General features: G+C 49.1%; 6 protein-coding genes across 9 annotated transcripts; 3 read left to right on the top strand and 3 right to left on the bottom strand.

The window, feature by feature from the left end:
• The first annotated feature begins 249 nt into the window (after positions 1 to 249).
• Positions 250 to 1,445, top strand: LOC4800698 (aprataxin and PNK-like factor). Of its 2 annotated transcripts, none has more exons than XM_001357887.4 (3): positions 250 to 842; positions 898 to 1,061; positions 1,116 to 1,445. In XM_001357887.4, exons 1-3 carry the CDS (start codon positions 349 to 351, stop codon positions 1,346 to 1,348), a joined length of 891 nt encoding a protein of 296 aa, XP_001357924.3. In that variant the 5' UTR covers positions 250 to 348; the 3' UTR covers positions 1,349 to 1,445. The 2 variants fall into 2 exon arrangements, with proteins under 2 accessions (XP_001357924.3, XP_003736285.3); XM_003736237.3 differs by having other exon boundaries at positions 1,130 to 1,271.
• Positions 1,365 to 2,502, bottom strand: Trax (Translin associated factor X). The gene is made up of 2 exons (XM_001357886.4): positions 1,697 to 2,502; positions 1,365 to 1,638 (listed from the first exon to the last, which is right to left on the bottom strand). The coding sequence occupies exons 1-2, from the start codon at positions 2,410 to 2,412 to the stop codon at positions 1,455 to 1,457; spliced, it is 900 nt and encodes a 299-aa protein (XP_001357923.2). The 5' UTR covers positions 2,413 to 2,502; the 3' UTR covers positions 1,365 to 1,454.
• Positions 2,503 to 2,529: 27 nt separating this feature from the next.
• Cog2 (conserved oligomeric Golgi complex subunit 2) lies at positions 2,530 to 5,017 on the top strand. Its single transcript, XM_001357885.5, has 4 exons — positions 2,530 to 2,713; positions 2,770 to 3,840; positions 3,896 to 4,581; positions 4,646 to 5,017. Exons 1-4 carry the CDS (start codon positions 2,621 to 2,623, stop codon positions 4,932 to 4,934), a joined length of 2,139 nt encoding a protein of 712 aa, XP_001357922.3. The 5' UTR covers positions 2,530 to 2,620; the 3' UTR covers positions 4,935 to 5,017.
• Hibch (3-hydroxyisobutyryl-CoA hydrolase) lies at positions 4,960 to 7,018 on the bottom strand. Of its 2 annotated transcripts, XM_015183166.2 has the most exons (4): positions 6,867 to 7,018; positions 5,890 to 6,795; positions 5,461 to 5,732; positions 4,960 to 5,176 (listed from the first exon to the last, which is right to left on the bottom strand). In XM_015183166.2, exons 1-4 carry the CDS (start codon positions 6,867 to 6,869, stop codon positions 5,170 to 5,172), a joined length of 1,188 nt encoding a protein of 395 aa, XP_015038652.1. In that variant the 5' UTR covers positions 6,870 to 7,018; the 3' UTR covers positions 4,960 to 5,169. The 2 variants fall into 2 exon arrangements, with proteins under 2 accessions (XP_015038652.1, XP_001357921.1); XM_001357884.3 differs by having other exon boundaries at positions 4,960 to 5,732.
• Positions 7,019 to 7,251: 233 nt separating this feature from the next.
• Positions 7,252 to 10,495, top strand: Atg4b (Autophagy-related 4b). 2 transcript variants are annotated; one of them, XM_015183195.2, is made up of 6 exons: positions 7,252 to 7,390; positions 7,590 to 8,550; positions 8,610 to 8,805; positions 8,870 to 8,946; positions 9,117 to 9,598; positions 9,662 to 10,495. In XM_015183195.2, the coding sequence occupies exons 2-6, from the start codon at positions 7,590 to 7,592 to the stop codon at positions 9,974 to 9,976; spliced, it is 2,031 nt and encodes a 676-aa protein (XP_015038681.2). In that variant the 5' UTR covers positions 7,252 to 7,390; the 3' UTR covers positions 9,977 to 10,495. The 2 variants fall into 2 exon arrangements, with proteins under 2 accessions (XP_015038681.2, XP_001357920.5); XM_001357883.5 differs by lacking the exon at positions 7,252 to 7,390 and having other exon boundaries at positions 7,425 to 8,550.
• Positions 10,242 to 13,087, bottom strand: Tmtc4 (Transmembrane O-mannosyltransferase targeting cadherins 4). The gene has a single exon (XM_001357882.4). The coding sequence runs from the start codon at positions 12,831 to 12,833 to the stop codon at positions 10,701 to 10,703; it is 2,133 nt and encodes a 710-aa protein (XP_001357919.3). The 5' UTR covers positions 12,834 to 13,087; the 3' UTR covers positions 10,242 to 10,700.
• Positions 13,088 to 13,091: the final 4 nt, after the last annotated feature.

Genomic DNA, 13,091 nt, shown 5'->3' with positions numbered 1-13,091 from the left:
AAGTTCTATTTTACATATTCCTCGTTTTTGATATTCCGACGAAAATTACGAGCTAGATAAGTCTCTCAGCCATGCCCACATAATTTCATACGATTAATGAATCAATTTTCTACTTCACTGGCTTAATTTAAACACTTGCTTTTATTGCATTTTTCGTAAGAAAACAAAACTCCTCTAACGCGCAAGCGTAGCGTATATAAAACTAGGTATGACAAAATCAACGACATAAATGCCAATCGAATCCGATACCCTTCGTTTGGATGTAATCGCTCATCGCTATTGTGTTGTTGTGAAATACACTTGAACGAATTTTGGTTTATTTCGTTTTTCCATTCGCATTAGTTTAAAATGAGTTCTCCTCACAGAAACGAACTTGCGGATATCGATGCTATTGTGACAGAAACGTTAGAGGATAAGCCATTGCCTGCAGAGCAGGAGACTACCAAAAGGAAGCAGCCCGCAGAAGGCGCGAAAAATGACGATGAAAGCAGCCCGGATAAGCGTATAAAGTTGGAGGACAACACAAAAATCAAGGAAGAACCATCCGATAATGAGGCAATAGCTCTACCCATCAAGACAGATCAAAATCCCATGGCTGTTCCTACAAAAACAGAGCCCGGGTCCAGCACGTCTGACGGGGTCAAGATAAAAGCCGAACCAGTGGATGGGGCAGCAAGTAGCGCTATAAAAGTAGAACCTGCCGATAGTGGAAGCACCTCCCCAGCGGTTGTGGTAAAAACAGAGCCTGCCACCAGCAACGGCCAAACAGCAAATAATATACCAAATGTTGTGTCCTCTAGCACCACTCGCAATTCATGCTATTTTGGCATTCGCTGCTACAGGTAATCAATTCCAAACAGATTGAAGTTCAACCAGTCTCCATACATTTAATCCTAGACGTAATCCACTTCACCGCATGGCTGAAGCTCATCCGGGTGATGCGGACTATACGCGACCAAACTTTCCGGCACCACCGCTTGGCACACCAAGCTGTCCTTTTGGAAATTTATGCTACCGTCGCAATCCTGTGCACTTTCAACGGATGTCACATCCTCCAAATTGTAAGTCACATTCAGAAGTGCAGTAATATCGAACGGAGTTAAACTGCAGTATAGTTAATTCCGATCAGAACATACGGAATCGTTTGCGTCAACGGCAGGCACACGCGCGGCAGGCGGGCACGACCGGGGATGACGAGGATAGCGATGAAGAGGAGGAGGATCCATTTGGAGGAGACAATGATGATGATCTCGAATATAAACCAGGCGCAGACATAGACGAAGATGGAGACGATGACGATGAGCTTGAGTTTGATAGCCAGCGCATTAATGCTGACGACTACGATTAGGATGGTCTAATCAATGTTTTGATAGATTTATAAAATGTTATATTAAATTCCAGCGCTAATCCGTTGAATAATAATAAAATTTAATGTATATATTTAAGTGATTACATTAGTAGAAGCCCTCATCGACATCCTCTGCTGGCTTTTGGTCGAAATTTGAGCCCCAAATGGCTGCCTCGCCACCACGTACTTTAACATTGTAGCAGACATTCTCTGCCTTGAGGACACTCTGTCGCATAGTGGTAATCTTGCGCCACAACTCCCGAGCACGCTGCAAGTTCAAGCTGATGTAACTGCGAAAAGATGAATATAGTTTAAAGTGGATTCCTCATATATTTGTGCATCACATACCCCGTGTAAAACATCTGCAAAGTGCTGCAGGTCTCCATACAGGTATCGGTGTCTCCGCTGCCCAAAGAATTTATGCATCGGCGCATCAGTTCGCCGGTCAGGTCGGATAATCCCAGCACGTACTCTGTGGGATCAATGAAGAACTGAAACTTCTTGGCCTGTCCCTCTTCGCCACCTTTCTCTTCGTCCACATCCATTTCTTCGACAGATGCTCCCTCGTCTTTGGCTTTACTGGGATCCTCCACGTATTGCATCACTGACTGCAAGGCCTGCCAGTCAGACACAGACTTGGGCGTCTCGTCGTTGTCGTCGCGGGACAGATACTCCATATAGGTGTATGCCTCGATAAACTCCTGCAGGCCTGCGGAGTACGCATTGCGAAACTGATACACATCCTGGTCTCGCAGTTCCAACGCTATGGCCCGAAAGTTGACCTCAATCAATTTTTGGAGACGCTTCTGGGCCTCCTCCAGAATCTTCTCCTTGTTTTGCTTACGCGAGTCGATCGAATGCAAGGTGAATATAATTCGCTTGGACTCGATGGTAATGTCGCGGCTCAGCTTCACAATACGCTCATGGCGATCGTGTTTCGTTGTCAATTCAATCGAATAATTTCGGAATGCCTGAACTATGGGATTGTCCTCATCCACAGCAACCTGGGGCAGTCGCTTCTTATGAGCATTGCCACGGTGGTTACCTCCAGCATGTTTCGACATAGTTCTGAGATGGGTTTGTTTATTTATAATTTAGAAAACCGGCAAAAATGAAAAAACCCACATAAATAATGCTAGCGATGTGCTCGAAGCGATTAGTTCTCTATCGGGTGCAGCCCATCTCCAAAAGGCCAGGGCTGCACTGCATTGTTGTTGGTCGTATGTTCGTGGCAATAAATAATTAGAATTTATTTATTTTAAGACAAACAATATGCATGAGCCGGCCAAGAAGTCCGTCCACCTGGGCACCGGAGCCAGCAGCACCGCGGAGAAACTTTGTTTCGACAAAAATGAGTTCATGAAGGTGTGTTATTGCCATTTGAATTGGGCTCCTCTTACTACTAAAGTTCTTCCGAGCAGGAAAATTTCTCGGTGGACGAATTCCTGCACAAGAATCGCAATGCTCCCAGCTTGGAACAGCTGCGGGACAACCTGGGGCTGTATTTAAAGGGACTGCGATCTGCCATGATTGATCTAATTAATGAGGATTACGCGGATTTTGTGAATCTGAGTGCGAATTTGGTGGGACTTGACCAATCCATCGAGACGATTCAGCGGCCCCTGGAGCAGTTTCGCAGCGACATCGAGAGCATTCACAGTCTGATTGAAGACAATGTGACGGAGCTCAGGGCGCAACTCGAGGAAAAGCGGAAGCTGCGCGAAGCCAAACGAAGTCTGCAGAGCCTGAAGAAGGTCTATGAGACAACCGGCAAGCTGCAGGATCTAATTGCCCGGAAACTGGATGGCGATCAGCCCGCACAGGCTGTCGACCTGGAACGCGCTGCCCTCGATCTCATACAGTTGAAGTTTCACGAGAAACATTGCGCCAACCACCTCAGTGCCGAGCAGCAGACGAAAATCCAGCAACTGGAGACGCAACTCCATCAGCATTTGCGTCGATTCTTCAACGATGCACTTGGACAGGCACGAAACTCGGCCCCAGAGCATCTGGAGCGTTGCCTGCGCATCTATATAACTCTCAATGCCTGTGCGCAGGCAGAGTGTGCCTTTCGCGAGGATGTTGTGGCGCCCTACATGAACGGAATCATCGGCGAGCAGCAGCTGCAGAACTCGCCTCAGGGCCTGGCTGGCATCTACAGCAAGATACTTAACTTTATATCGTTGCACATGACCGACCTGCTGCGGCTCACCCTCTACTCGGACAAGCTGGCGGGCTTCAATTTTGTGGTCAACAGCTATTGGTCGGACGTGGAGCAGCGACTGGAGATGCACATGAACTCCATATTCGCCCCGGGCAATTCGGAAGTGTTTTACATCAAATACAAATGCACACGGGATTTTCTGGGCAAAATAGAGGAGCTGCTGACCAGTAGCGGCGAGCAGGCGGTGGCCAGCTACCGCCAACACAAGCAAACGAAGAGCTTTGAGGCGCGTTGGAATCTGCCAGTGTACTTCCAAATATGCTTTCAGGTATGCTCTATAAAGCCTTTAAGTTTGTAGATAATTGTATTATTTCATTCCGAAGGAAATTGCCGGGCAATTCGAAGCCAAATTGGAACCCGTTTTGCAGGATTCCACTCTGAACAGCAATTCGAATGGAAATGCCTACCAATTGTCGACATTCAATGCCGCCAAAGAAGCAGTGACCCGTTGCTGGGCCGAAGGTGTCTACCTGCCCGAAGTGTTTCCCAAATTCTACAAACTAAACGTACAGATTGTATTGCGGCTCTCCCGCTGGATTACTGATGCCATCGCCGTCTCGAAGAGCAGCAGCTTTGCCAAGTCCTACACTCGCCATCAATTGCTGATTGCCCTGCACGCGGACATACGCAAATTGGATGCATATTTGCCCGAACTGCAGCAGCTTATTGTCCAGTCCGTGCCCCAGCAGCAGCGAACAAAGTTGTTCAACGATGTGCTGGGCCAATCTATAGCCTCCTTGGCCGATACACTGGGTGCCCATCTATCCAACATACAGAAGACCTTGGTGGAGTTGCTGATCGGCGAATGCGAGACGGAGAATGTGCGTCAGGTGAATGATTTGCCTCGTTTGTATCGCAAGACCAATCGAGAGGTGCCTTCGCGCTGCTCAGGCTATGTGGAGCAGATGTTGCGCCCCCTGAAGGCGTTTGCCAGTCAACACGAATCCCAGTTGGGGGCTCTAGTTGTGGAGCAGATCCTCTCAGAGGTAGCCAGTCACATCACCAAGGCGTAAGTTGTTCATCTCCACTGAAAGAAGCACTCTATTCATATGCATTGTATCCCCTTTTTGTAGCTACTTTAATGTGGTCAAGGATGTCCTCACATCGGTGCAGAAAACTGAAGAATCTCTGCGACGTTTGCGGAATGTCAAGAGCGGTGGTTCTGCAACGCAGACGCCTGCTGGCAATACCGCTAGCATGTCGGATGATGATAAGATACGCCTGCAGCTGCGTGTGGATGTCACCACCTGGAGTCAGGAGCTCTCCAAACTGAATTTCCAGGCCACGCAGATTGATCAACTGCTGCAGCTCACAAATATGGTGGAGGATAGCATAAAGCTAAAGGAGGGGACGACGGCCTAGAGGCCTAGAGGCTGCCCACAAAACGTACATATACTTCACTTTATTCTTGTTAACGATTTCTAATGGTTCTTTAGGCACAATTAGTGTTTCAGTTAAGACTACGAATTGTATATTATATATATGTATAAGTATATAATCATATATTGTATTAAATGCAGTAAATTTCACGTTTCGTTTCGTTATTTTTGTAAATACAGGCGAATGTAAAGGCGCGAATATTTCCCCTTCCAGTTGATTATTTGCTGTTGGAATGAGACAGAGAAAAACAAAACAGAGATTGCAGAATATACCATAAGTTGAGCGGCCAAAAAGTGGCTGCATAAAACTAGAACTTTGTTAACGAAAATATTGCATAAAACGGCAGGCAAAAGGTGGAATGCATGCATGCATAAATCAGGCGCTGCGAATAAGTAAATGTGCATAAAGAAGGAGTAAGGAGTTGAGCGGCGCCAAAAAAGGGAAGACAAAGAGGGGATTAACAGGCTCAACAAAAACAAAACGGGTTGAATGGCCAACCCAACATTACAGTTTGAGCTCCTCGGTGTCGGGCAGCTTGCGGAAAAACCATTGCACATGCTCCTCGGTGACATCCGACAGCTGGGCGGGCTGCCACTTGGGCTGCTGATCCTTGTCGATCAGTAGGGCTCGTACGCCCTCCTTGAAGTCGGCACGGTCCTCCAGATGGCGTACGGCCAGCCGATACTCCATAATCAGGCACTGGGTGAGGGACAGCTGGGAGCCAAGCTCCAGCTGGCGATACGTGACTTTCATCGATGTGGGGGACATCTTGCACAGGGTCTAAAATAGAAAATCGAGCGTGAATTAAGTGCTAATTTATGTGAGGTCGTTGCTAATTAGCTGGGAATACGCGTTCTACAAATATTTATGCGCTAAAAGCGTAACGAGGGTCGATTTTCCCATCCAATTAACAAGTGGCTTGTGCTCAAGTACTTACTGCAAGCGTCTTCTTGGCCCAATCACTGCCATCGTTCTGCAGATTCTCGAGAATTGCCTCCACCGAATCGGCTGAAAAGTTCTTGTTGATCTGCTCCAGCACTGGCTGAAGCGAGAAAGGTTTCTCCGGCTTCGTATGGAACTTTTCCAGCAGCTCTGGCACATCATCCGCATCGGGGCAGTTGAGCAGCGCCGTCTCGAGTTCAGGTATCTTGCTGCTGTCGCAATAGTGCGTGGCAATGCCCGCGTAAAAGGCATCTGCACCGCGCAGGCGATAGCCCGTGAGTCCCAGGTACAATCCGAGTTTCCCCTGCAGGCGGGGCAGAAAGTATGATCCGCCGACATCGGGGAAGAGGCCGATGGCCGTCTCGGGCATGGCAAACAGTGTCCGGTCTGTGGCGACACGATACTTTCCATGAACACTCAGACCCACGCCACCGCCCATGGTAATGCCGTCAATGATAGCGATGTAGGGGATCTTGTAGTTGCCGATCAGGGCATTCGTGGTGTACTCCTCCCGGAAGAAGCTCTTCGACTCATCCGTGGGCCCAGCATCGACCAGGGCTCGGACGTCGCCACCCGCACAGAATGCCTTGTCGCCGGTGCCTTTGATGATCAGCAGGGATTTGGACTTTTCACACTTCTTCAGATGCTTGTAGATTTTGCGCACCATCTCCAGATTGATGGCATTTAAAGCCTTGGGACGGTTTAGGATGATCATCCCCTTGTTGGAGGACTCCGTGGCCAGCACGGAGGAGGAGGACTGTCGGGTCGACTGCTGCTGCTGGGCCATCATCGGTTGGACTTTTGTTGCTATCGCTGCTGCTGCTGCTGGTCCGCCGATGAGCGGCAATTGGCTGTAGGTGCGTTGACCGAACGTGTAGACCAACCTTTGAATTGGATTTTGCTGTGCGCGCGCGCGTTTAAGTTTCCGTTTATTTATAAGCTTTATTTTATTTTGTGATTTGCATTACTTACCATTTTTGCGTGTGTTTTGGTTCTGTTCTGGCAATTCCCGTCTCCGTCCCAAGTTCAATTTGAGTTGCGCAATACGCGAAAAGCTCCAGGCTCCCACACAGCTGTGGGGCCATTCCACGGGGTGGCCAGACCAACCCGGAAGTTAAACAACTGTGCTGACAGTTAAGCTTTTTTCAAGCCATGGCACATTTCAAGCCACTTTCTTTGAAACTTTTGGCTAAGCTTTGGCACTATACCACAAAATATATACTTACATTATATCTCAGAAAATCGTTAGTATGCAATTAATGTAATTAACAATCAAACAATTTCTATATTCGCACACATTTTAGCTTGCCTGAAATAATTCGCCTAGCCAAAAGCCACAGTCTGGCAGCGCTGCCGCAATTCAATTCGCGAACTGCCAACCTGTTCCGGAAAAACAACAACACTACTATGTACTTATCGCGAATAAGAATAAGGAAAACAAGAAGCAATTTTTCGTGTGTAGTTTACCTTTATCTTTATCTGTCAACAAATAAACAGTGAGTAAACATTTGTAATTAGCACGCCCCGGACGCTAGGCCGTGCTATCGGCTGTTCAGTTCAGTCAGGGCCAGCCAGTGGCTCGCAATTGCCATTGCCATGCCCCAGTTCTTCAAGTTTTCGAAACTGCGAACAAAGCGACGTAGTTCATCCAAATCTGATTTTGTTTTCATATCCCGCCCGACGACACCACCGCAGATGAACTATGACGGCCTGCTGTCCAAGTTGACGGAGGACAAGCTGATGCTCTTCGATGCCGGGGAAGGAGCCATTGTCGAGGGCGGACGTTGCAGACAGGATGTGCCTTCACTGCCACTTGTGGAGGATGGTGCCATCGAAGAGGAGCAGGCAGCGCCCATACAAACGATTCCACGAACTGTGTTCGCCGTGCCCCGTGCTCCATCGCCTTCCCCCGTGAGCACATCGAGTGCGAACTTGAACCTGAAAGCGGAAAGTGCTGCGACAGCGACACCACAGCGTAAAATATCGACGTCATCACGTTTCATGAATGCCTTCAGTCAGCTATATAGCGGCGGCAACAATTCAAGCTGCGGTCACGTGGAGCAGCAGCAGCACCATCACCACCAGAGCGAAGACCCCGACCTGGCCGCCAATCGTACGCCAACAAAGGGCATGGAGTCCAAGCTGGTGGCCATGTGGCACAATGTCAAGTACGGATGGAGTGGCAAGATTAGGCAAACGAGCTTCTCCAAGGAGCAGCCGGTGTGGCTCCTCGGACGGTGCTATCATCGACGATTCACGCCACCCGTCAGCATGGAGAGCTCGACCACAGAGCTTCCCAGCGGTGCTGACTCAACGCCCGACCATGCCACATCCGCCTTCGATAGCATACCAGCCAGCTCGACCACCGCCTCCTCGTCCCTGTATCCCGCACTAAATCCACAGCATATCGATGAGATTGTTGTGCCCCAGGAGCTGGGCATGGATGCGGTCGAGAATCAGGTGGGAGAACAGCCCTGGGAGGAGGGCATCGAAGGCTTTCGCCGCGACTTTTACAGCCGCGTTTGGATGACCTATCGCCGGGAGTTTCCCATCATGAATGGCTCCAACTACACTTCGGACTGTGGATGGGGCTGCATGCTGCGCAGCGGCCAAATGCTGTTGGCTCAGGGTCTCATCTGTCACTTTTTGGGGCGCAGTAAGTGGATGGCAAATCACTATCCAAATGGATACTAAATGGATTTCATTTACCCAAAGGCTGGCGCTATGATTCGGACTCGCAGCTGCATTCCACATACGAGGATAATATGCATAAGAAGATCATCAAATGGTTCGGGGATAGCTCCTCAAAAAGCAGCCCGTTCTCCATACACGCGCTGGTGCGACTGGGCGAAACTTTGGGCAAGAAGCCAGGCGACTGGTACGGTCCTGCCTCCGTCTCCTATTTGCTAAAGTGAGTGCAGTGCCTTAAATCGGTCTTTAATGTTTATGGCATGGTATTTTGTACTTTATTATAGACACGCCTTGGAACACGCCGCCCAGGAGAATGCAGACTTTGACAATATCAGCGTTTATGTGGCCAAGGATTGCACGAGTGAGTATCAGAGACAGGCAACAAATTTAAAGCTGAATAGATAGCAGCCATCGACAAATAGATACGGAAAACCCTCCGTGACTAATTGTCATTACTCATGGAGGGGGCTGCCTGCCAGATAGCGTCACATTCATTTGATAAGCGTATCTATCTGTCTATCTGCCTTTCAGTCTACATGCAAGACATTGAGGATCAGTGTAGCATTCCGGAACCAGCCCCCAAACCCCATGTGCCTTGGCAGCAAGCCAAGCGACCGCAGGCGGAGGCGCCACCCAAGCAGGAGCCACAGCAGCAGCACTGGAAATCTTTGATTGTACTCATACCCTTGCGCCTGGGCAGCGATAAGCTGAATCCTGTTTACGCCCACTGCCTGAAGCTGCTGCTGAGCACCGAACACTGTCTGGGCATCATTGGAGGCAAGCCCAAGCATTCGCTGTACTTTGTGGGTTTCCAGGAGGACAGACTCATCCATCTGGACCCGCACTACTGCCAGGAGATGGTGGACATCAATCAGGAGCACTTTTCGTTGCATTCCTTCCACTGCAAGTCGGCGCGCAAGCTGAAGGTCAGCAAAATGGATCCCAGTTGCTGCATTGGCTTCTACTGTGCCACCAAAACGGATTTTGACAGCTTCATGGAGAGCGTGCAATTGGTAAGCATTCCCATGACATCCCACTATCAGTAGCCCTCTATCAATATTTGTACGCCTTTGCAGTATCTGCATCCCATGCGCTGTGCCTCGGGGGCCACTGTGGATAAGATGACTGGCAGCCAGCACCAGCAGCAGCAGGCGTCGCAACAGACCGAACAGCCCATGGAAATGAACTATCCGCTGTTTTCGTTCTCCCGCGGCCGTTGCATGGACCATGAACGCGACGAGATGAGCGATTCGCTATACAAACCGCTCATAAAGCAGGTGGCAGCTTTGACACAAGAGCTGAATGCCGGTGCCCAGCTCTTGCCGCCACATCATGGACACTTTGACCAAGACCAGGATGATAGCGAAAGCGAAGAGTTTGTGCTGCTGTAGGTCGTGTTCTGTGTTATTTATTCAACATTTGTTTGCTATTGCTCGTTTGCCTAGAAAAACCCAACAGAAGCCCCCCGGTATCTCAAACACAAAGACTTTTTTTTGTTATACATTGTACGCATACACACATATAATATATCTGTAGTATCTAGTGCTTGTCCACACTTTAATCTCTCTTTTGCATTGTCTCGCATTTCTCTGCCAAATGTTCCAAGCTTTTACCATGTGTTATAGCAGCCCAAACCGATCTGTGTACCATATGATATGTGTGCGGTGCTTGTCTTTATTTATATTCTTATATTTATACATGTAATTCGCGGTATTATTATGTTTAATCACGAATCTTGAATGGAATTGAATAGTTTTCTTAGAGTACACACATATTTCCTGGTTAGATCCTTACGTTCTAGAAATTAGTTAAATTATGTACCATGTAAGTGTCCCATCCATCATTATTGTGTTTTAAAAAAGAATAAGTGTATATATCCTCACGGAAATAAATAAATAAATTATCCTAAATATACATCAAATATATATAAATACTGTGTACAATTGATATGCGGGTGGAATAAGTACTTTTGCATTGCATTGCCTCTAACTAGACTATGAGTATCTCTGGTGACCTTAATCCTAGGATCTAATCTGCTTCTGGGACTAGTTGTCGCTGAAAGAACCACACAACCGCAGTTCCTGCTCAGTGTTAAAGTATTTCCTTGCTAAAAGTTTACCTTTCGGTTACCTGGGCCTCCCGCTCTAGGCGCTTCAGAAGCTTGGACAGATTCTCTCGTGCGGTCGTTGCCCTTGCGCCGTTGATGCTTATCGCCGTACGATACGCCTCAATGGCCTCCTGCACCTTGTCCCATCGATGATAGAGCACACCGAGATTCGAGTAGTACAGCATGTTGTGTGGATCCAGCTGAATCACACGCTTATAGAGTGTCTCCGCCTCGACATAATGCTTCAGCTTGCCCAAGACATTGGCGCGTATGAACAGGATGCTCATCTCGTTGGGCAAATGCCGCAGAGCCTGATCCGAGATGCGCAGAGCATCGTCATACAGCGAACGATTGTCGAGCATGGTTAAAATATTGGCCCAGGCCTTTGGCTGACGAGGATTCAGCGTCACGGCGTGCTGCCAATGATGCAACGCTTCGGCATAGAGCTTCTGCTCCAAGTACAGATTCCCAATGTTGTAGTAGCACACGGCAAAATTCGACCTATACTTGAGAGCCTTCTCGTAGCTGGTCCTTGCCTGGTCGTACTTCCTTTGGGCCGATTGGACAATGCCCAGATTCATCCAGGCGGCGGGGAATGCGGGAAAGACCTGCAGGGCCATGCGAATATACTTTTCAGCCGTCTGCAGCTGTCCGTGCTCCCGGTAGAGATTGCCCAGGTTCATCAGAGCTGCCTCGTACTCGGGATACAATTCAATGGCATAGTGATAGTGCTGAAAGGCCTTGGTATTGTTGCCCGTGTCCGTGGCCAGGCGAGCGATGTTGTAGTGCACCTTGGCGTTGTCGGGGCACACCTCCAACGCGGACTTGAACAACTGATCCTCGTTGAGCCAGTCGGTTGCTCGCTGACGTGTCCGCACCATCATCACGGCAAAGAGGAGCATCAGAAGTGTCTGCATGACAGTGCGCCAAAACGGCTTGTGGATGTTGTAGTCGTACCAATAGAGGAATCCATAGATGGACAGCAAGCAGAAGCCAATCGAGGGCACGTACAGCGTCCTCTCGGCTATAACAAAGCCCACGCGAATGATCCCCGAGGCGGGTAGAAATGGAATGATCATCAGGCCCAGGCCAAGCATCATGCCGGGCAGGCGGCGAAAGTTCATCAAGGCCGTCAGCAGGATGGAGTAGAACCCAATCACGCCCTGCAGCCGCAGATCCCAAATGCTGGTCACCAGCTTCACACAGCCCAGGGCCCAGTCGTAGCACAGCCAGTGGGGGCACAGCATCAGCCAAAGGTTCATTACCAGCAGATACTGCTGCGAGAGCACGCGCGTGAGGATGTGGTCGTTGTGGGCAATGGGATTGTCCACTTCCTTGAACTTGGGCGACTCAAAGTTCTGCCACCAGAGACGAGCCGTCAGCAGGGCCGATGTTCCAAGGATGTAGACAATGTAGCTGATGCGCGTACGCAATATCCTGCCCTGATCCTTGAGCGACAGGTGGTAGAACCCGTTCTGAAAGTAGTCCATCAGCACACAGGACATGGGTATGGTCACGGCCGACTCCTTGAACAACATCCCGACCGCCGTGAGGGTGAGTATCAGGCAAATGCTGTGGGGACTGTGCTTCCCTGTATTGGCCACCGTCAGCAGCAGGCAAAGGAGATGGATCATTCCGAACATAAGCTCCGCCCGGCCAACAATCCCTGACACTGCCTCCGTGTGGATTGGATGGGCGGCAAACAGAGCTGCCGAAATGATGGCCCACCGCTCGCCGTTGATTTCAACCACATAGAGCGATCGGACCAGTCGCCACATCAACAGCGTATTCACACAGTGCAGCAGGAGATTCAAGAACTTCATGTGTGCCGCCGTCAGGCCCAGTAGGGCGTATTCGCAGTGGAACATCAGCGTGGTCAGTGGTCGGAAGGATTTGTGCGAATCGGAGCTGAGCAACGAGGCGCCCCAAAAGTCGTGCGTGAAGATGGCCGTCCAGTTGGTGGGCAGAGCATTCACATCCCTATTCTTCACAATCGCCACCGTATCATCAAAGACGAACTCGGCTCCACTCAGTCCGCCGCATCCGTAGCAGACCAGGCAGACTAAAACCAATATCGACTGGCATACCATGCTGTGGAGCGCGGTGCTCTGGCCGAGAAGACCGACGCTCATCGTTTTCATGTTTCAATTGATATTTTTGCGAGCTTTAATTCACTTTTTAATGGAAATTTACTGTTTGCGGCGGTTTGTATACATTTTTTTGTTGTGGCTCTCCCACCCACACAACGCACAGTGATGCCAACTTTGCCCAAAAAGAGCTAGGCTATCAAATGATAGCTGAATGCTAATCATTTTAACGAATTTAATGTTTTGTTCTCTCCTACCCTTATTTATTCTATATCTCTTTCTCTAACCCTTAATTATTGTACATAATATTTG

The sequence above is a fragment of the Drosophila pseudoobscura genome, chromosome 2, assembly GCF_009870125.1.
Source record: "Drosophila pseudoobscura strain MV-25-SWS-2005 chromosome 2, UCI_Dpse_MV25, whole genome shotgun sequence".
Lineage (NCBI taxonomy): Eukaryota > Metazoa > Arthropoda > Insecta > Diptera > Drosophilidae > Drosophila > Drosophila pseudoobscura.
This window is presented reverse-complemented; position numbering and strand designations above follow the sequence as displayed.